The sequence below is a fragment of the Strix uralensis genome, chromosome 8, assembly GCF_047716275.1.
Source record: "Strix uralensis isolate ZFMK-TIS-50842 chromosome 8, bStrUra1, whole genome shotgun sequence".
In the NCBI taxonomy this organism is placed as follows: Eukaryota; Metazoa; Chordata; class Aves; order Strigiformes; family Strigidae; genus Strix; species Strix uralensis.
In genome coordinates, this window is record NC_133979.1 from 21,928,335 (window position 1) to 21,952,132 (window position 23,798).

Sequence of the window (23,798 nt, forward strand, 5' to 3'; positions counted from 1 at the left end):
TGCTCTTTTTATTTTTACATATGTAAAATAAATTTTATATATGTAAAGTGGTATTTTGTTTTTTAAAATGTGTTTTAAGACTTTTGACTTAATTGCTGCATTTAAAAACAATAGTTAAAGTATTGAGCAGCTTGTCTGTTCAAGAAATTTCAGAAAAGGAAGACCATAACAGAATATACCACTAGAGAGAGCCTTTATGTAGGTTAACATGCCAATAATTGTCTTCACAGATGACCATTCTCTTGAAGGGATGGCTGGATCCAGCAAACAGATTTTACAAGGTATGATGAGAATAAGTATAGTGGCTTCTTAGTTTTATCATGGTCTGCCTGCCTGTGACTGTTTAGAGGGTGCCTCTGGGTAAATGCTCGATTTTTTTAGAGGAGCTATTTTATGAAGTCCCCTTCTACCTGTAAACAGAGCAGTGCCATACCCTGTGCATAGCTAGGCGTCGAGACATTCACTGAAGTCTAAATGTAATGCAGTGTCAATACAGTTTGAAAGGGAGATCCCAAAAGCTGGGATTTAGCTTCTGTTACAGATGCTGAAAAATCAGATAATAAAAATCTAGGAAAGAGTGGCTGAAAGCAGAAACGTGAGGAGCCTAATTGCAATGTATGCTCCGGAAAGTGAAAAACAGTATTATTAAGATAGAATGTATTTGAAAAATGCAGATTGATTTATTTGTTAAAGGGCACCTGAGCTTAAAACTTGCATTTCATCAAGCTATTGCAGCTGGTTTAGACAAGATGGTAATTCACTCTAAATTGCTTGAAGGAGTATTGGAGTCCCTGATCTGAGCATTAGTGTAAATAAAATTACTGATAATTTAGATGTCAGTTTTGAGCTTTGATGAATTATTTTTTGAAGTGTTCAAAAGTTAGAGGGAGAAAATCATGTAATGTAAGAGGGAGTAATTATTTGGCATACCCAAATGTACATATTGTTTTCTCTTATTGGATGATTTTCTGGTTTGTTTGTAGTCCTTGAAAGGGAACGTTTTCAACCTCTTCCAGAAGGCATAGCAGAAGATACTTGAAAGTCAGCCTTTTTCATGAAAGCCACATTTTAATTGACGTGTATTAAAAAGACTCAATTTCATATAGTTTTACTTTTTCAATACTGTTGTGGGTTGCCTCTGGTCAGCAACTAAGCACCCAGCAGCTGGTTGCTCACTCCTCCAGGGGGACGGGGAAGAGAATTTGAAGAGTAAAAGCAAGAACTACTCTTGGATTGAGATAAAGACAGTTTAGTAAGGAGGTGGGGGGGAGGAAGAGAAAAAAACCCAACCCCAAGTAATGCAAAGATGTTGTGGTTTAACCCCAGCCAGCAACTAAGCTGCTCACTCCTGCCCTGTTCTCCCAGTGGGATGGGGAGCAGAATCAGGAAAAGGTAGTAAAACTCGTGGGTTGAGATAAGAAGGGTTTAGTAACTAAAATAAAATATAATGTAATAATTGTAATGAAAAGGAATATAATTTCAAAAGGAAATAAAACCCAAGAAAAGACAAGTGATGCACAGTGTAATTGCTCACCACCTGATGACTGAGCAACAATCCTCCCCCCAGTTTATATACTGGGCATGATGTTCTGTGGTATGGAATATGCTGTGCTCCCTCCCAGCTTCCTGTGCACCTGCTTGCTGGCAGAGCACGGGAAACTGAAAAATCCTTAACTTGGGGTAAGTGCTACTTAACAACAACTAAAACTTCAGTGTGTTATCAACATGATTCTCATACTAAATCCAAAACACAGCACCATACCAGCTATTAGGAAGAAAATTATCCCAGCCGAAATCAGGCCAAAAGACAGTTGCTCACCACCTCCCATCAGCAGACCAATGCCTGGCCAGTCTCTGAGCAACTGCTGATTTAGAAAGACTGCCTCTCAGTTTTATTGCTGAGTGTGATGCTATATGAGATGGAATATCCCTCTGGTCCATTTGGGTCAGCTGTCCTGGCTATGTGCCCTCCCAGCATCTTGCCCACCCCAGCCTACTTGCTTACAGAAGGCCTTGATGCTGTGCAAGCACTGTTTGGCAATAGCTAAAACGCTGGTTTGTTGTCAGCAGTGTTCTAGTCTCAAGTCTAAAACACAGCATCATGCAGGCTGCAATGGAGAAAATCGCACTCCATCCCAGCCGGACCCAGTACAAATAAAGACTTGGGAAAATGACTAAAGAGCTGATTTATATTTGTATGTTGTTTTTATGAGGAGGCATTTACAGAGTCTGAAGAACTGTATTCAGAATGCTATTTCTGAATGACTGTTCCTGTCATTGCCAGCAGAGAGCTCCAAAGGCTAAATTTTAGCTAGCTGCAAAGTGCTTGTTTCTTTGTCTTTTAAGGTAGTGTGTTATTCTTCAAAACAAGAGTGAAGTTGTTCATGTCTGCGGTATTTTTTTAATTCTCAAAATCATTTGTCTTTGATTTATTTGCCAAATAACTTCCACAAGATACTGTCAGTGAAACATCAGCATCTTTTAGAGCTTCACAGAACTCCTTCTGCTAACAGTCTTTCCATCTTATACAGTACTTACTGTCTGTAGGCATCAGGGAGCATAAGTTTCTTTACTGTAATATGGGTGGATATTGAATGAAAAAAATTTATCTACATCAGTTAATCACTGCTTAAGTTGATAACTATGCCATGAAATACCTCTTACTGCTAAGTGCAGAAAATAATGTAAATTTTTCAAATGCTCTATATTCTACAAGTGTGTTAAAGTCCTGTGCTTGCTTTCTGTGTGTTTGACCAAAAACTGACCAATTTAACTGACAAATATAACAAGTGTAATCTAGTTCTTGCATCTCTTCTCAGTAAACTGTCTTTGAAATACTCCATTAGCTTTAACAACACCAAGTTGTAATGATACCAATTAATCTCTTGCAGGTGTATTTCTACACATCGTTGCAGACACGCTCGGAAGTATTGGTGTAATCATATCTGCTATACTGATGCAGAACTATGGTCTAATGATAGCAGATCCTATTTGTTCAATGCTGATAGCGCTGCTTATAGGTGTAAGGTAAGTGTTGCTATCTCTGATATGTGTGGTAGTTTTGATGCTAGTTACAGTGCAGATTACAGCTCAGAAGAAAAGGTTTGTCTATTGTGCTAATGACTTATGACATTTGCTTTTCTTCCAAGAGTGATACGTTACCTCTGTTATGTACAGCTGTTCTGGTGCGCTCTTATGTCAACTATCTTTCTTTTCCTTTTCTACAGCTACAGCTTTTGCTCTTAAATCTGCATATTTTACCCCTGTTTGCATAACACTACAGAAATGTCTTTCAGGTTCAAACTGTAGAAAGCTTTCTCTCTGTATTTAGCACATGCTTATATAAACCAGTGTGCTCCAGTAAATGGAGCAGAATGGCTTGAGGGCAGCAGAGTTGAGCCTGCTGGCACAGGATGTGCCCTTGTCCTTGACAAATCAAGGCTGGTAATTTTTATTTATTTTTTTCCTCAGTGAGAACTGTCATTTCCTTTGTATTTGTATTCTGAGACATCCTTATTCCTTTTAAGATCTGATGGAAATGCTTCAGATAGTTCTGGGCTTTCCCAGTTACTGCTTACCAAGATCGCTGTAAATGTGAAGCTCTTTGGAGTAGACTGGACAAGCAAACATTTCATTCAGTGGTGCTGTTATTGAGGCTTTTCTGGCAGCAGTTTCAGTGGTGACATAGGGTAGAGTGCCACAACTCCAGTTACAACCTAATAACTGAACACCTTTGTCTCTTCAGCAGTGAATGTCATCTGATTAACTGCAGCTACTTATGCTTATACCATATATGGCATGTTTATACCATATGCATGGCAGCATTCGCAGAATTATTGATGTGAATCTCCCTATTTACCAGAGTAGGGCAACGTGCTTCAGGAGCTAAATGCCCACAGAAATCTGCTAGAGATCACCATGAAATTACCACTTTAATATAAACGTAGTATTTTGACTTAAACCTCCTGTAATTTTATAAAGGACAAATTATGACAAACTAAGCCTATTAGTGAAATCTTAAAAAATGGGAAAGAAAATGTGCAGGTCACCAAGGGGGAAGAAACTACTGCTGAGGTAATAGCTAAGTAAAACACAGGTTTTCATACATTTTGTGTTTTAAGGGTCTAGCTTTGTGTACAGCAAAGCACAGGTGGAGTGCTGGTCAGAGAATACCATGTGCATGAAGTTTTTTTTCTGCCATTTGTACAGAGGTTGGAAGAAGACTACCTTCCATGACAGAGGCTTCATAATAAAGCTGTTTATAGGTCTTCTAGCACAATTAGGAGGAATATTTGAGGTCCTTGCTCTGTGCTGAAAATGCTGGAGAAATCACTGTTTGTTGTGTCTTTTGACCTAATACCAGACCTCAGCCTGTAATGTTATTCTGTTGGTCCAATATGCTGTAAGTGATCTCTAGAATCGCTATGCTGAGTGCAGTCAGCTGCATCATAGTCAGTAGAAGCAAGCTTATGTTTTGTGCAGACTGACACATCCTGGCACAGCAGTGGAGAAAACACTAATTGCAGGGTGTTTCTTTTTAAATTTTTTAAGCAGTCCAACAGACTTAACTGCCAACAGCTTTGCTGAAATACACTTAAACAAGATCATAAACAAGATGACTGTTTCAGATAGATATTCTTTGAGAGCTTGAGTCCCTTTTTGTGTTGTTTGACTTCAGTTAACTTCATTTACACTTCTGGACATAAAACCATTGTTTATTCTGCCTTATTCTTCACTATGCTATGTGTGTGAAGTGCTCTTCTAGAATTACTGCAAAAGGTTTGTCAGATTTTCCCATAAGATGATCTTTCGTAACAGTAATATGAGGGTCCAGCTGATGATTGCTAGGATATATAATATAATAGTTTTGTCCGTAATCTTTTCAAGTCACCTAAATCTAACCTAGAGAAAAGATTATACTGAAATTTTGTGAAACTCAAAACTTGAGGAGGAAGAACATTGGCTGCAAAAATTTTAAACTGTTAGTGGCAACAGGTGTGTATTTGGTTTTAATTGTCTGTTTGTTGATGGGGCATGTGTGGGTTTGAGGTTGGGAGGAGGGGGATGTTCAATATCTAGTACAGGGATTCCTGCCCACTTCTGTGGGCCTATTTGCAACCCTGATAAATAACCTTTGGGGGGGAATTGGCTTTAGATTAAATGATTGTGCTGTTTCAGAAGAATATTTGTCAATTTTACTTTTGCGGACTATCCCACTCGGGTCCCTCTTACTAGTTAAAGCAACTTTGATAAGGTAGAGTGCGATAAGAGTACATGTGTGCTCTGACAAGTGGACCCATGCATGTGTGTTTAAAAATCAGGATCTGTTCTTTGTAGCTGTAATAAAGCAAGCATAGTTTTGAATCAGAGATGCAAAAGCCAGTCTGGTAAAGTTGCCCAAAAGTTTTAATGCTGTCTGGGGACTTTCCACTAGTTGGGACTGAAAAGCTTTGCTTTTTTCAAATGGGGTTGTATAAAAGCCCCAAGGTGCTGTGTCGTCTTAGAAGAGTACTTCAGCTGATTGGTTTAAATCTAAATAGTAGTGTATTTTTTATTGCTGATATTCCAAAGCTCTTTTTCATGACTCCACATTTTAAGTGTATGAAATCGTCCATTTCCATTTTAATTAGCTGCTTCGACCTCTGGTTCTACATCAAATATATTAGTTACTAACTGATGAACTAGAGGAGGCAATACTCTCCTTACTGCTGTTAATGGTTAACCAACAGCTCTTGGTGAAAGCAAAACCTTGAGCATGATCTTCTAGATCTTTGAGTACTCTGAAGCTTTAAAATAAAGCACTTGAAACATCAAAATCTGTATGGAAATGCTTTTGCTCTTGGCTGTCAAGTTGTTATTTGGGAGGGAGACTTCTTTCCTAGGAGAATGTCTTTTTATGTGTGTATATCTTTGAGCTCTTGTTGTGCTGGCCTTCTGCCACTTGTTCTCAAATGACAAACTACTGTATTGGATTAAGACTTGCCTATGGTACAGGTGCTTTTCTGTCATCAGGAATGTATCTTAGGAAACAGCTGTGAATACTGCAGGTGGCTACATGAGTGTAAATTTTAAGTCATGGTGGAAGAGGGGTCCAGACTTGAATGTTTTCTGTTAATTTTTAGATAACAAGGATACACTATTCTGCATGTCACAGTCTCGAAACCCTGCTGGTTGCGTATGAAAATTAAGTATACATTGAGCAAATTATTTTCATAAAGTTGAAAATTCCCAATAAAATACAAACTGGTAAATGAATTTTTACTCATGTTGGTTGATGGCTTTCTCCTCTAAGGGAAGGATCCTCAGATTGCAGTGTTGCTTTGGATGTGTGTTTAGTCTAAGTAGTTCATAAACTTTCCAGCTGGAATGAGTTTGCACAGAGATGAATTAGGACAGAACTGTAGATGTAAATTTGAGGCAGGAGTCTTCTACAGGATAAACAGCATTCTTGTAACGGTATAATAAGGTACCTTGAAAGAAGTCTTTGGATTCCAAACTTTAAAAAGTAGTTTTCTTAATCAGCTGAACAATCTGGGACACTGTCACTATTGAGATTTGGGAAAGATTATATTCATTCTTGCACTATGATGGGTATTATTGGAAGTATGTATTCAGAAATATGTTTGAACTATTTTCAACAAAACCAGGTTTATTTTCTGATGCTGAACTTTAGGTATATGTATTTAAAAGAGGAATTGAGGAATTCTTATGGTAATAGGTGGAGGTGGAGCAAAGATAATGGTGTGACAGTAGTTATGTATGTGGGTTTGAGACTAGTGAGAATCCATTCTGTCTTTTTTAAGAAATTACATTGGCATGTTTTTTGGACTGATGAGAGATTGTAATAGGAAGATCTAAATAATGCATTAATGTGGTGCCATCGTGTAACCAACTCACAGCTTTTATATCGCTTTTATATCCTGTAAAGATACTATGATGCAAGTAGTATAAAGTAATCTAGAAAAGTAATTAGATTAAAATGGAAAAATAACAGATGTTGAATTTGGTATCCATTACTGGATGTGGGATAGTATTTATGAAATCACATGATATTTTGTTCTTTATTGAAATAAGCAAATTAGTAGTATTGTGAACTAATAAAACTATCACAAAGAACTTTCGGGTTCTCAACTCTAGCTGCTTCATTATCTGAGTATGTATTGAAATTTTCTTGAAAATAATGATCTGACTGAATTTTGGCTCAAATTTTACAAAAATACTTTGCAATTCAATTTCACAATTTTCATGAAACTGATGATTAAACATAGTTTAATTTAAAAATATATACCAGTATATCTGCATTAGTATCTTACACTTTGATTAAATATTTGCTTGGACATACAAACTGTGGATATCATAGTGCACTTAGATTTTTAGCATACTTTAAGGTCATAAAGTAGCTGTTGCAGTTTATTTATGCCATTGCAGTAAGCTGTGCTTCTGTTGAAAGTCTGATACTGTGTTCATACAGGTCAAAATACAAAAGCATAATTTTAGGAAAGTGTATAGAATATTTTGTGTAGTCCAAATGTATCAGGCAAAGGTGTACACTGTATAGAATTTAAGTAAACTAGAACTGTAAAAGTAATGCTTTTGATTCTTCATGTGCAGTTAATGTTTGTGATAAAAAGCTGAATGAGGTGATGGTGATGCCTTTAGAGGTTTGTGAGAGTCTTTGAGGAGCATTTTAATAGCTTGCTTTTTAGTGAGGCATTTCTCAAGAAAATGTTACATGAAAAAGACAAACTAAAAATAAGTTACTGTGTAATTGGTGAATTTAGTGTTTAATACTTGGCACACTTTTAGTTGTTTGAGGGTTTAATGAAGTTTATTTTTTGTGCTTTTTTTTCTGAATAGAATGTGCATATACCGTTTAACCTGGTAGTGATTTGACTTCAATCACATATCCTACAAGTTAATGGTCTGAGTTTGACTTAAAGTGTGCAGGGCATGGGTAGGGGATAGGTTTGATCCAGGGGTCCTTTTTTTCTTTTTTAATCTGTAATCTTTTTGGGATACTTATGTATCCAAAGAGGGAGTAAAGCTAGAACACAAATCATTGTTCCCTTCTGTGGAGTTATGTCATCAGTAGAATATCAGAGCAGTTGCATGTGAATGCAGAGGGGAATCGTTGCTCTTAATCCAAGATTGCTTGTGTCTGGATGAAGATGATGTTGAGTGTTTGCTTGCTGCAGTGTTGGACGGCGCTCTGATTTACTCAGGTCTTGCCTGCTCCTATTAGTGGGTCTTCTCTTTCAGTTTTCTGAAATGATGGCAACACTTGCCAAAAGAAATCACAAAAATATCTGTATAGGATGACTAAAGAACTTATCATTGCAATATAAAGCTGTACAGCCTCTAATTTGTAACTTATTTTGCCTTATGCAGATGCATGAAGCGTTGAGCAATGCCTCTTCAGAGAAGTCAAGCAGCGCTTTTAATTCAAATGGCTGAGCCTTCCTGTAGACAACATCTCTAATTAGTGCAAATTGTCAGCTACTCACATGGTTGCTCTGTGTTGCTTCTGTGATCCTTCACTAAGGCTGCTCTAAGGTGGCATATTCTCTGCCTAACTGCTCGTGAGTTAGCACAGAACATTCCGGCTGCACAGTGAAAATCCAGTGTGGGATTCTTCTGAGGTTGTTTTCACTGACAAATAAATACACTTGAAGCTTAGTGGAAGCAGAAATCGGGTAGCTCTTACTAGAGTATAGACAGGTAAGATCAGTCTATTCCCTCTAGTAGACTATGACTCTACATCCCACTAAAAGCCTGTCTTCAGTAGGATTGTTTAGAATATTGTTAATACCTATTACATCTCATGCTTTAAAATTTATCTTCTTGGAGGAAGAAAATTAGCCCACATATCACTGTTCTGATATAGAGGTAAAGGCATGAAGTCAGATACTTTCCATAATTTCATTATGCTTTTACTTGCTATAGAAAGTTGTGTTTTCTCCATGTATGTATTTATCTGTTGAGTCTTGACAAGCAGAGGACTTAGTAGTTTGTGGTTTCTCAATTGGAGGGCTATATCCTGTAATCTTTCAAAATCTCTGCATCATAAATCTATGGCCTGAATGGTGAAGCTGGTGTGGGTGGGACATTGTAGCTCTTGAGTGATCCTGGATGCTACCACTAACATCTGATGAATCTTTCTTTGATTACTTTCTGTACTATCTCATGGAAGTGTCTATTTAATTATAAAGCATAAATAGGACATGCTTAAAATAGATGAGTCTGTTTTACTAGTATTTTGCTTGAAGTCTTTTTTTAAAAAAAAAGCTTGTCTATTTCATAATTCTTCAGGTTGACACTCTTCAAGCTTTTTCCAAGGTGTTTTCCTCATAATTTAATGTGCCTGAACCAATAAACAATTTCTCAAGGCTCTAAACTGCTTTTAATATTTAAAACTAAATGTTCATTTATTTTTTAGCCTTAGGATTCTAAGCCTTATTCTGAAATGTTGAAGCAATTTTAGTATTTTGATCAGCTATGTGAAATTAGTCACCAAGCAAAAGCCACAACTCCAGTATAAAGCAAGACCACTATTAGAGCCACATGTTTCTAGAAAGGCACTGTAGACTAAATATGATACTAGATGGGATAGAAAATGCAGACTACATATTAAGTGGTCAGAGATGAGGCAATTTACTTCAGTCATTTAGTGAAGTTGTTTCCATGGGTTACATCATTTTTACATAGAGTCTAGAGCTGCTTGAACATGATATAATATGAAACAGCTTTGGGGGAGGACACGCCTGTAACATTTGGGGTATATGCCTATAATGTTTGGGGCATAGCAGCATAAAAAAAGAATCACTTTTTTAAATGAGGTGCTGCATTCTGTAAGATTCAGAAGGAATGTTCTATAGCAAAACTCCCCCAAACTAGCATGCTTGTCATTGGTGTTTTGAGCCATCATTGCTAAATGGCATGCACTACCTTTATTTACAGGGTAATGGTACCTGCCAGCTTTGCCTGAGAGTCAAAGCACCACATTATTATGAGAACAGACAATTTAAAATAGGAAAAGTAAATGTTAAACCTGTGATCCTTGTCTTGAGCAAAGCTTACAGTCTGATTAAAATTGCCATTGCCTAATAGAAAAATTTTATTAAAGTTCAAGTTCTGAATTAGGTTGACAGTCTTGGCACTACAGTTGTGGATGATGGATGGGGAAAAAAAAAAAATTTTGAAATCTGGCAGTAGATTTTCTATGTCGGGGTTCTTTACCCCGGCGTTGTTTCCAGCCTTGCTGCCCAAGATGACGACGATGCCAGAGTCTTGCTAGCTATGCCTGCAAGAACAGTGGCATAAACAGGATGGGACTGGAATGGGTATGAGTATTAGCTGAATGTGATGATGCAAGTTGATTAAGAGTCTGATGCTTTTACTCTTCACTGTTAATGAAGCCATGTGTAGCAGTGGCAGGCTGGATTTATCAGGTTCATGTCGATAGCTTTTATCTGTTTGAACACCTTTCCTTTCCTCTGTAACCATGTGTGTGAAAGTGTGATGTGCTGCAAACTCATTCTGCCGGCATTAGCTGCTTTTGCTATTAAGCTTTTGTAGAGGATGTGTTTATGTCCCAAGTCTTCTTGTGAGTTAGTGCCTCTTTCAAATTCAATTGTCTTGTAAAAGAATGATATTTTAGATTCAAGGCTTGGTAATCGGAGACCATTGGAAAATTGTGTCTGCTTTAGCAGCAAAGCTTACAGACTGCTTATGCATGAAAAAACCCTCCACTTAGTGAGAATTCAGCATTATTTCTTTTGCTCAGTAATCTTTTTGTAAATTAAAAAAAAAAAAAGGGGAAGTACCAGTGCAATAGTTGCTGCAGAGACAACCACATGTATTTTGCACTAATGACTAATCAAAAAAAAAAAAAAAAAAAGGAAAGCTTGGTCAAATTCTTTAACTGCATTTTCAGCCTGCTTGGTATAGTCATCTTTCCTAGTGTTTTCTTCAGTCACATGAGATGGAACTAGTATTTCTAGTGCCTCCTGGTGATTGGTTTTAGTGTTTGAGAAAAGAGCATATTCTGTGGAGTTTTGGTTTTTAAATAAAGATTTTGTACTTTAGTATGCATGAAACAATGTAAAACCTGAGACATCAGAAAACTGGATTCTATAGTTTGTCATGTTTGGCTTACAGTAAAAGACTACCTTATAAGATAGTGTCCTTTTAGATGCAGAGATGTTTGCATGGGCTTCTGTGCTCTAACAGCATTTGTGAGGGCATATCACATCACTGCAGCTGTCTTTTGGCCTTGTCAGCTTTGCGAAAGACAAATCTCTAACTGAATGCTGCGTCTGTTAGAGGAGGGAGGTGTGACCTGGCGTATACTTCAACTTTCATCTACAGTATGAAGCCATGTCCTGATTTACTTCTATTCTTTGGACTTCTAAGGTGTTGCTGTTTCAGTTAAACATCATGGCTTTAGCTTTTTTGTGAAGTCTGGATAAAAGCATAATTTGTGCAGCATTATTGCCAAAATCTTGTACAGGAGGTTTCTCTCTTGAAGCTTTAGTGTGGAGCCATTGCAAAAACATGAATAGGTGAAATCTTGCCAGCAGGGAGACTGTCAAGCTGTACTACCTATACTAGGCGTGGAGTGTCTTTCCCCATTCACCTTTTTGTATATTAGTTGATTTTGAGCTAATGGTTCCAATACATGCTGCTTAAAACTACACCCCATTGCCTGGCAAGGAGAGACAGTCTTTGATGCTTGTATGGACCCTGCTGATTGCATAGACTTAATCTTGGAAGATCAGTTTCTTGGGCAACAAAGTTTTAAGAATGAAGCAATCTCAATTTTAAATGCATCTTCAGCTGAAGAGCTCTCTAACAGGGTTTCAACTTCCTCTTTTCAATCCTGTTCCAGTTTCACTGACCAAATCCTCTTTTTGGAATGGATTAACATGCCCAACCTGCTAGTCTTAAATTTCAGTAGGCTGTCTCTCCAAATCTCCTACTTGCCAGTTAATTTCCATTCCATCAGTTAATGTTCATCAGTTTTATCAAATATTGTAAATAAGTTGTGCAAATCAGGCATGATTTGGTTAGATTTCTTTCATGGATTTTTTTCACTCTGGTACACTCATAGTAGTGTGTTCCAATAAAAAAGGAAGCTCCTACATTGTCCATTCCTTTAGTCCTTTTCCTGGGAAAAAATATGCAGCCTGTGCGTGTGTGTGTTTTGAAGCCTTTGGATACGTATTTTAGAGGGGCCTTGTTAAATTCATAGGGATGGAGTCAGTGTTCAAAAATCTTGTATTCAGTCTGCATCCTGAACTTGTGTATTGGTCTTTCAAGGTTTTTATTTAGAAGCAAACCTGCATTTTAAATAGTGAGTTAAACTGAAATCAATTCAGCAATGGAGTAGAGTATTTTGGCAGCTCCAACGGCCTTTGATGTAATGCTTGTGACATGGACATTATTTAGTGAGATGGGTCCATTGATAAGAGAACCTTTTCCCCTAAACTCCTGTAATCCACCATCTGTAGAATGTGACACTCCAATTAAGATTCCTTTAGACACATTGACAGTTATTGCATTGCTAAATGTTTAATTGTCTTGGTGACAGGTCCAGTTTAGGCAATTCCTGCCTGCCCCTAATTGCTTCTTCCTATTTCTGAACTGATTCCTTAGTAGCAATGCAACTGTGTGAGGCTGTGTGATGGAATGCATGAGGCAGTGAATTTGGGTGGAATAACCAGTGTGTCTGCAAGAAGACTTAATTTTAGGTGGTTGTTTTTCCAGGGGTTCATTAGTCAGTAGTCGTGCAACCCTCTAACTCCCACTGCTGGCTAAAGATTAGCCAAGGAGTGAGTTGAGCAGTCCATCAGCCAGGACTGCTTCCATTTACAAATGGAACCATCTGTTTAAAATGGAAAGGAATGGTTAGGTCATGCTCTTCATGATGGGCAAATAGGCAGCTGGTCTGTGCAGTGCGTTCTACATCACTTGATGAGATTTTAAGCAAAGCTTCTGTATTTCCTTTAACAGACAGCTCAATCTCTTACAGATGTTTTCTGGATGCTTTTTATCCCATCACGCTATGTACTCCAGCTGTGATGACAGTGCTGAACACAGAAATTCAGCTTACAATTTCTGAAATATATCATCACTTTTGGTTTAGAGTGTTAGGTGACTTTATATGCTCTTGAAATTAGATTGTTATTTAAGTTTTAGTATTGGGCTATAGATATTTGTCATCCTCTTGAAAATTTGGGGATGCTCTACTGAGCCAGACATGATGCACTACCCCTGAACAAAAAAAATCACCGTACTTAGTAAGAGTATACATTTTTAGTGGTAGCTTCAGGTTATGGGCTTACTAGTCTCTTGGTTTTATCAAAAAAAAAAAAAGGAAAGTAATAATAATAAAAAAGGGTATTAAGTGTCACCTTAGTTTGCTGATTAAACCAGACTATTTGGCCAGGAGGGAACCTCTAATTGCTTCCAAATGTTTAATCCTTGAGCTTGGATGAGACCCTACACTTACTGTATTCTATATGCTATAGTTGTCTGTTTCTGACAAAATAACTTTGTTATAGCTGGACTGGTCCATACTAATTTTGTTTCATGATCTCCCCATTATTATCTTAGTTCATAAGAAAAATATGCCTTAAGCCAAACACAAAAGCAAAAACCATTTCAGTTGCATATTTTTATGGTTGGTTGTGAGTGATTGCCATTGGAGTAAGTTTTGGTTTTGAGCTATAGTTACCAGCTGCTTTGTCATATAACTTCTACGACACTAAGAGATTTCATCTCAAATCCCATGATTAAACTATGAATCTTTTGTGATTGTCCACCAGTTGTCTCTGTGGAAAAGCAGGGAGAGAAGTAATCTTGCCATTAGTAAGAAACCATAACAATTTTGTCAATCCTTTTATTTAGCGTACCAGGTTTTCATGGCAACTTTCTCAGCTTCTCATGAAACAGCTACAGAAAAACTTCAAGAGCATTAAGGAATGTTGTGTTGCTCTTTGTTCGGCATCTTTTAAAAATGTGACAGTAGCTAACTTTCTTTTTTTTTTCCAGTATTGTTCCACTTCTAAAAGAATCCATTGGAATTTTGATGCAGCGAACTCCTCCTTCCCTGGAAAACACCCTGCCTCAGTGCTACCAGAGGGTGAGCTCTTAGACTTTGCTTCAGATCAAGCTGCTGACTGAATGAGCCTCAACTGTGTGTATGAGGATATTTTGTGATGTTTTCCCAGTAATGCCTGTGAAAGGTTCCTTAGATTGTACAAAGGGAGGTGCCAGGTTAATTCTTATTTTTCTGAAGTCCTAAATTGTATGTAGGTTCAACTCTGTGTTTTCAAATGTGCTATGCTGGTTTAGAAAAATAGATCCTGAAGCTTTTCCTCTTGAAGTACTTTGTACTGATACAAAGTGGATAATGTTTTTCTGTTTTCTGAGGTGGAGTAACATTGGAAGTGTATTTATAAGAATATGTAGATTACTCTGGATTTGACCTCACCTGGTACTCTTGTTTAACTTATCTATTACTGTGTCATGACCTGAACATTTAAGCACCTTTGCGAAGTTAATACAAAGCACTGGTATGAGTGCCATCTTTCCTCAGGAACTTACAGGATTGTACCTGTTATGTGGAAGGTTTGCTAAAACTTGACAGAGGAAAAAGAAGGGTTTCAACAGGACAAGCCTAAGCCCTCACAAAATATTTACAGAAATACCAGTATATTTCTGTTAATAGAATATCTCAAGTTGTTTCACTGGAAAATTCCTGCATTTGTAAAAATTGCTGTTTTAATTTAATGTCCTCTGAAATCTAGTAACTGACTTTTCTCTCTTGGACACCACTGTTTTCAGAAATGGTTTCAGTTAAAATATATGCAGAATGTAAATGTAGCAAGATACAAAATCATGACACGTACATACAATCTGCATGTCTTCACCTTCCTTACAATTGCTGAGATAGTAATAAGGAATTTAAATTAAATACCACAAATTACACAGAGAACTAGAGGTAAAAGAATGCATTTGCTTTCATTATATTTTCTGTAAAAAAAAACATAGTACAGACAAACATCTTCTGAAATACATTTTTTAAAATTTGCCTGTATTTTTTTAGGTGCAGCAGCTGCAAGGAGTTTACAGTTTACATGATCCACATTTTTGGACCCTCTGTACTGATGTTTACATAGGGACTTTGAAACTATTAGTAGCTCCTGATGCTGATGGAAGGTGGATTCTAAGCCAGACTCACAATATTTTTACTCAGGTATGTCTCATTGGTGGAAGTCACATCTCAGTGTAAACTGCCTGTCACGTGTGACACTGTAATTCTTACCAAGAAGAATGCTTCTGGTTTTGGTATCAGTGTGTTTTGAAAAGCTTCTCTGCTCCAGCTCTATAGAACAATTTCAAAATACTCAGTAGTGTAGACAGAATTACTGCTCCTCTCTGCATTAGGTTTTGATGCCACTTAATGGAAATAACAGCTGTAGTTGTCTGAGGTTATCAAATTAAGTTGAAATCCTATATTGACCTATGAGGAACCAAGAAAATATATTAGATTTCCCTCAAGATAGGGCTTCTGACCACAGACTGAACCTACTTAAGTTTTTCACTGTGCTGATGCTGTATTTGTCATTCATTTCTGTACCTCTGAGAATCTGTAGTCTTTGCATATTTTGTTGTCTATTAGTAGTATTTGTGCTATGGTGATCCCTAGTTAAAGCATAACAATCAGTTGTCATGTTTGTATATGACCAGGGTGTTCCTGTTTATTTCCCTACAGGTTATATTTTTTTTTATATAGATAGTGAAGCATTTGATAGCACTTGTAGCTGATGTGAAATGCTGGAATTCTTGTGAACAACAGAAACTTTATTAGAAGTTGATAGTTCTTGTCGTAAGATCAAAATCTTACAAATTTCAGATTTTTCTGTTGCTTCCTTACACTTCTAACCATGAAACTTGAAATTCAGTTTGACTGCCTATTCCAGTATAGCTACTGGATGTGAATGGTTTACATGTAGAACCTAGAGTCTATTAAGATAAAATAGAAGATTCTTCTCCAGCAAGAAAACTTTGTGAAGAATAAAGCTGGAAACTTATTCTCTATTTTATATCATCTGGATGTAAACATCCTGCTTTTATTCTTGACATTGGAGTATTTGAAAAAACTATTGTATTTTTCCATAATGTCCTTTCTCTGCTTTTGAGTAATGGAGAGTTCTGTAGCTGAAAGAGACAAGTATTCCTGCTTATAACCAGTGTTTTTAGGTCACAAAATATTGTCAGCTAAAGGGTAATATTTGAGATATGTAAACTACTGACTTCTCTAAGTCAGTTGGACAGTGAAGGAAGGGGGTTTCTGATTGAGTATATTTGACACTAAATAAAAGTGTCAACAGTTTAATTAGTGACTGCAAAAATGTTCTTTTCAAAGCTTTTTACAGTGGGGAAAGGTCCTTGTGTGCTCACGTGCATGTTCTTTCCCTTGTATTGGTCTATTGCACTGGCAGCTTGTGTGTGGATGGCTTAGTGAATCATTTATGCATCTGATAAGTGCCCCTTTTAGTAACTGTTTTATATCATTTGTTTAAAATTCCAGACTGGATTTTTTGGGGGTTTTTTATGCATCTTGCATCAGTTTCTGGACTCTCAGAAGAAACACCACTGAAGCCAGCCCTGCTGCTTGAGTGCATGAATTGTTTTGAACTCCTTAAAGTTTAAGGAATTTTATAGTCGGTAATGGGGAACCCAATAAAAATAAACGCATATGCCTGTTTTTATGTTAGAGATTTAGGGAAGGAGGATTTGTTGTTACAGATATTCTAAAATCAAACTTTATTCATAAAGTTTGGTCCTTTTTGAGATGTTCCATCACATACAGCTCTAGAAATCAGTCTGCACGGCTTATTCTGCAGACTATGTAGTTTTAAACTAAGGGATATTTTTTTGAGGAAGGACTATGCAGAATATTCTATTACGTTAAAATTAATTTTACATCTCAAGTCTCTAAAGGATTGAATTTTCCAAGTGAGTTGTTAGCTCTTCAGCTGATAGCTGTGTCAGGTATCAAGAGCCAGTGTCTAGGGAAGGGAGTTGGTTAAACAAGATCTATCACTTGTCTGACCTTTGGTATAAGTGGAAGAACAGTTGGAGCAAGTAGAGATTTTTCTTCACAGTAATATTGGCCCTCATTAATCTTAATATAACTGATATAAAACTGATGGTTTTGCCATTCAACTGAACTAGAAGCAAGCTGATGATAGTTGAAGACAAGCTGATTTTTAGCAGTGTTCAGCCTAATGCTTTAAGTTCACATTGCATAACCAGTGACCATCACAACATTGTCACTGGCCTGCCACTGAGCTTAAAATGAATAACTGATTTTTTTGTGCTGTTTTATACTGAATGATGATAAAACTAAGCAAGTCCATCTAAGCCTAGTTTAATAGGATTTGAGAAGCGAAATGCTTTAGTACAATTCACATACCTTTACCTGAAGCTATTTTAATGTGTCATGATACTCTGTAAATTCACTGTAGCTGTTGTTGTTTCTTGCTAAAATCTTAGTGTAGAACTGGTTCAAACAACAAATCCCATGTTTTGCTCTTGTGCTTAGCTCCATTTTAAACTTACAGCTCCTCAAGCAACTGGGTTTTTGGGAAGTTAAACTTGTACAAAAGAACTGCTTTTGTGCAGCTTCATGTGTGAATTATTTAGGATGAATCAGAAAAGGTAATGTAGCAAAGGTAATGTTAATACATAATTACATGTGTGCACTTGACTGTGTGAAGAACTATGTATTCGTACAGCGCTCTCAAAGTTTGTAGGTTTCCAAATTGCCAGTATCTCAGTGAGTGATGTGCTAAATGTGGAAGATGAGTTACAGAAAAATAAGATACTGAGGTTTTTTGCTAGGTAACTTACTGATGTGGACTGGTGTTCAGGGTGGTTAAAATTGCTTTAGCTTTACAGGGTTTCCTTAACTCTCCTTCTCTTTTCCATAGGCAGGAGTAAGACAGCTTTACATACAGATTGATGTCGCAGCCATGTAGTGAATTTCCAGAATTGTGCTGTTGGACCAAAGTTTTCTGTACTGTAATGGTATAACAACATAGTTTTCAAGACAGAGCCTGCCTCCACCACTGTTCTGGAATGGACTGAAGAGATTTCTGCCCTCAGGCTATGGATGGAGTTCGTTTCTAAGGAGCAAATATTGAATGAATGTTATGGACTTCGGGTCTTGTCTTTGTGTGGCCCCTAAACTTGTAAGTTTTTGAGGGTTTTTTACTTACTAAGATTGTGGTACTGGAAACCCTGTCATGTCTTCAGTAAAGCTGCTGAAACCACTGCTCATTCCCATAAAACCAGTGTTACCAACAATTGGAAACTTGTTTTGTAGATAATGTCACAATGGCTGACATGCTTCAATATAATTGTATGTTTGTACAATTGTTTGTACTTTGCAAACTTAATGAACCAAACCATATTGGGTTTTCAAAGTGCCTTTTATATCAGGAGAGGTATTTGCCAGCATAAATATGGAGCATCAAAGGGTTTTATTACTTTTACAAGTATCTTGTATGCAGTCTGATTATTTACTAGTGATGTATGTGGGGGGGGTTGTGTACTTGCATAACTGTAGATGTTAGACTTCCTTTATACTTGCATCTTACCAAACAGACAGAAAAATTCTAAATGTAAAAGGCAAGGCTGTTGTGAAGAGACTTGCTTCCAAAACAAGCTGGATATTTTGTTGCATATATCTTGTGGAAATTATTTTAGTCAAAATACTAGATTTAATTCCGATTCTTAGTCTCTTCATACTGTTGAAAGTAATGAGACATTGCACGATGCTACTCATGTCCATAGTCATGGAAACAACAGGCAGCTGAGGGAAGATGCTGGTGATGGGCACAATGCGTGAAGTTTTTTATCTTCCAAATCATGTGGTGGGAAAAATTAAATCCCTAAATTGTTTGTGCAAGCTTAAATCTCCTTGATTTTAATAGGTTGTAATAATTTTTATTAAAGTGATTGGTGAGTTAACTTCTGCCTTTCCAAATACTGAAAATAGTTGTTCCTGGTGGTTATACCTGAAATGGAAATAAGGACCATGGTTCATGCTGTTTAAGATTATGCTTTTTCTGGGTTGACAAGTCTGGTATTTTTGACTATCTTACTGTAGCTTTGTGTGTTTTCATGGGGAAGAAGGAAAAGTCCTCAGTGCAGGAAGTTGTTTTTTTCCAGAAACATTAGTATGTCATATTTTTCTAGCATTTATAATCATTTCACACTTTCAGATGTGAATGTTGTTTTCAAAGACAATCTGATATACTTGGTATTACAGATGATAATTCCACTATGCTGTAGTAGATAATTTAGTAATGGAGGATTTTTATAAGATGACATTTTACAAACAGAACATTGTGGAGCTAAAAACAAGACAGCAGGCATTTTTCTGAAAAATCATAGCCGCTACTGACTGGTATAGATTTTAAGTATTCTTCTGGTGCATGATATGTGGTAATGCTGAAATCAAGGCCCTCTGAAGCTGACAAGGTCTGGGTAGTAACTGCTAGGCATGAAAGTACCAATGATTCATTTACAGAAATAGTTTGTTTGCCACTGTTGCTGAATTCATGATAGAGATGAAGAGTTTATTGCATTCATTCTGTTGTTCCTATATAGCACCTAAATTTTGTTCTCTCTTCATGTGAAAACACGATGGTTGACAAATTGATAGGTGGTTCCTGAATTTTCCAGATGAGATATTGAAACATGAGTAGGGATTTTGTACAAAGCTTGGGGGTGTACTCTTGTGCCTGGAACTGAAAACTGGGTGTAAAGAAAAATAGCAGTAAAAAGCCACATACATGCTGCTTTTAAGCTTTAGAGTCTCTTCCAGTCTTCAGATCCTTCACTATTCCTGTTGCTGGTTTCTGATCCTGCTGGCTGCTCCTGGGGATGCAGGTGCAGAGTCCCCTTTCAGCTGCCTGTGCTGTTTTGCAGATGTTCTGCCAGGCTTGGAGTTCCTGACGGGAGGATGGGATCTGAAAGTTACTCGCTGCAGGGCAGGGTGCAAGAATCTGTTGAGCAGATTTGAGTACTGCAGTTTGAGATACCATTTGCATATATGTTCATGCAAAAGGTATTTAAAAAAATGGTTGTGATTATAGGGCAGAGATGTCTCATATTGTTTTGTAGTATGTTGCATATAGACTGCTTCTTATTGGTTGACAGCATGATTTCTTGGGTTTTTTTATAGTTAATACTACTATTTGAGGCTAGAGAAGATCAACTGATACCACTTTAAAGGCAAGCACCAGCCAACTTCATTGCAATTGTATCTGACCCAAGAGCAGGCTTTGGTTTAAATCATTTTTGTACCAGCATGTTTCCAGACTTGAGTATTCCTGGACTTGCTGAAATACTGTAGTGCTGCTAAAGTTGCTGAGCTTGGCCACTATTTTTAGTTTTCTTAATGAAAAGACAACTGCTACAATTTGATTCCAAGTGAGAACCTGCCCAAGTGGCAATTGGGTTTGTTTTGTTGGTTTTTTTTAAGATGTACCTCTACAAAGTTTTAAATATGGGAAATTGATTGAAAAAGCCTGTAAGATGGTTATAATTACACAATATTGATTTTAATAACTTCTGACATATTTTTGTTGCTTACTATGACTTACCTGACTGTTGGAAGCATATGTACAAGTCTGAGTTTTCTAACCAAGATAGCACTTTCTTCATTATTTCTAAGGACAACTTCATATTTTTATATTAAGAAATATATCATTTGTTTGTTAAATATAATTGAGGATAGTGTAGGGAAGTCAAATTCAAAGTAGACTTTGTCTTTTTAGGCTTTCTGAAAAAGGGTAAGCATCACAAAATTCTACAAAAGGCAATAGATAACGTGTCCAGTAGGTAACTACAGTCACATCTAGTATGTCAGTAAACAGCGTGGCATATGATTTCTTTTTTTCACCAAGGGGATACTTGCTCAGGTTTTAGAAAAGTACAAATCGTGCAATTGAAAGTGCAGCTTTTCTTATCCTGAGAGTCAAAGCGCCATTATTTAGTGTTTTGCTAATTACCTAACACTTAGCTGCTTATGTAACACTTTACTTTTAACACTTTATTGGAGATGCATTGCATCATGTAAATGAAGATTTACGTGAATGACATCCAGACATGGGTGACTATCTGCAGATCATCTGCTAAAACTCCAGCTTCCTGGTATCCAGTACTGAATTTTGAACCAAGTTTTCCAAGTATGATTTTTCTCATGTTTTCATGTAGCTAAAGCTCACTGTGGGGTTACTGGTCTTTGTGGGGTTTTTTTCTGTGATGGAAAACAGTAACTTTCAACCATACTGTCCCAAAGACCAAGCCTGCAAACTGCATGATTTTTACAGGGCCTACAGCAAAATAAGAAGATAAAACAAGTGATACAGAGTGTCTGTATTAAAATGCCTCAAATGTTTGTCATGGTAAATAACAGTGGAAGAAAATTCCTCTTATTCTTAAGAGTATGCACAGTGAAGACTGGTCCTTCCTAGGCTAATCCTGTAAGTCTCTACATATGGATAGACTTGTTCTTTTCATCAGTAGGGCCCCTACAGAGAGCTAAATTACTTGTGCAATTTGCTAAACTAAGGCCAAAAGTGCTGGTCCAAATAAATGACTCTGCTTTTTATGTAATACTGCTTACTAAAACAAAAGTTTAATTGCATCATTAGTAAGAGCTGCTGACACTATTTTTACATAAAAATTGAAAATGCCGCTACTAATAAAACAGACCTTAGTGATTCTTAACATTCTTTTTTTTTTTCTTCTAAAGTAATAAAGCTGGGTTTAAAGGTGAAGGAAAGAAAGGGTATATGTTTGTAACTGTTGTAAGTGAACCTGCTTTGGGAATGTAAACAAGATCTAAGAGGGGAGAGAAGCTGCTGCTGAACTGCATTTTTCCACCCTCTGCATTCACTGTGCAATCAAATTGTGAAGTTCATGGCTTTTCTCTCACAGTGCAGATTTCATTGCAGAAACCTTCATGCTTCTGTAAAATGCAAATCCCAATTAATACTCCAGTAACAAGACCTTTAGATACCAGTTCAGAACAACAGCTTTAGTTACTAATTAAGCGCTATCCTGTTTTCCCCAGCAGCCATCAGACTGCCACATGCTATGATTCTTGATTATCCCACCCCTTTAAGCGTGTTTGGGAATGAGTGTAGAGGGATTTTCTTTCTTTTTTTTTCTTTATAATCCATTTCTCTGATCCCTAATACCAAGTCAGTGGTTAATTCCTCCTTTACACTTCTATGAAAATCCCTGTCTGTAACTTGCAGGGATTTCCTTTTGGATTTCTTCCCCATTCAGGCTTTGTTGCAGTGACCATCCCTGTTGGGACTTCATTGGCTGGAGACCGCTATAATGTGAAAAGATGCCAGTTATGCTTCTGCTGTGCCTGGCGTGTGAAGACTACATGTCTCACTGTGTGCAAATACTGGTTAATCTACTTGTCTGTTTCAGTGAGCCACAAAAGGTTCCTGCCTATGTGGTAATTTGGCGGAAATAATGTCTAAAAGGAGTTGTGTATTTCACTTCCCATGTGCATTGAAGTCTTTCATGTGTATGCTGGGATCTTGTACAAGAGTTAAATGAATCAGTACAGTATTTTGGCTGAAGTGTGAAATATTGTGAATGAAGAAATTGCCAAAATCATTCCTGGTAGCATACAGCATTGCTTGCATTCAGCATATAGCTTGCCTTTACCTTTAAAGTACAGGAATTACTCTTAGCAGTGAGCGTAAGTTGAATAGTACGGTGCATCAAAATACCTGTAAAGAAATCTTAATGATGACACAAGGCAGCTCACTAAAATTCTGAAGACTATGTATGATTTTGTTCTGGAATGCTAATGTTAGTAGCTTAGCCATGACTTGTCCCAAGTGCAATATTAGAAATTTTTAATGTAATCTTTTCTACTTGAATACAGTCAATATAAAATGTTAAATATCCTATATTGCTGAAAAAATATGGGATCAAATTTATTTCCAATAAATTTTCAGTTTAAAAAAATATGCATACAGGTCTGCTTTGTTCTCATACATACTGTGAAGACTAGTTGAAATAGCAACCACCATCATCCATTAGATGATTTTTTTAAAGAGAATTCTTGCAGTCTGTTTTCTGAGAATTGGCTTGAGGTTAATTGTGGTTGCTGCAGTTTGAGTCCAGCACTTTATAAATGCTGGCATTAACAGGGCGAGTTCTTGTTTTTCTTGGTTTAGACATAAAGAACATTCTCACCTGTCTGTATTCACTCTCCCAAGTGTAAAGATGGATCCAGACCTAACAGGTTTTGCACACTAGTGGTTTCTACTGGTGAGAGAACTACTAAGTTTCTGGAAAGTTGAAAACCAAAACTTAACATCTCCAATGCACTTACAGCAATGCGTGCAGTAGGCTTGGTTAATGTGCTGCCAGACAGACATCTGGTACGCTTCCTCAGTTCTCTACTTGCGCTTCTTACCCTCGTCATCAACCGGAGACTGATGTAGGTGTCGATGAACTGAATCAGACATAGGGTTTTTAAGGTTTAAAGGCTTCTGGAGGTGTCTACATGTTAGAAACTGATACCAGCAGGTGCAGCTTGGCAGTTTGTAGCCTCAGGTAAAAGCAGGTCTGTGTTCCTACAGTGTTGTCTTTTGAAGCAATATACAATCTAACTGCACTTAAGCAAGCTCTAAATATTCACAGGAATAACTTTTTGCTGTTGTGAAATTAAAGATGGAATA

The 23,798-nt window shown here is 37.1% G+C and overlaps 1 protein-coding gene across 9 annotated transcripts in view; it reads left to right on the forward strand.

Annotated features, from left to right (window-relative positions):
• Positions 1-19,044, forward strand: part of SLC30A7 (solute carrier family 30 member 7) — a 31,647-nt gene extending 12,603 nt beyond the window's left edge. For all 9 annotated transcript variants that reach the window (XM_074876626.1, XM_074876627.1, XM_074876632.1 and 6 more), the window contains 5 exons: positions 231-281; positions 2,892-3,027; positions 14,053-14,143; positions 15,110-15,259; positions 18,003-19,044. In XM_074876626.1, the coding sequence (XP_074732727.1) occupies positions 231-281; positions 2,892-3,027; positions 14,053-14,143; positions 15,110-15,259; positions 18,003-18,050 (476 nt within the window). In that variant the 3' untranslated portion in view covers positions 18,051-19,044. The remainder of the gene's footprint in view (positions 1-230; positions 282-2,891; positions 3,028-14,052; positions 14,144-15,109; positions 15,260-18,002) is intronic.
• The last annotated feature ends 4,754 nt before the right edge of the window (positions 19,045-23,798 follow it).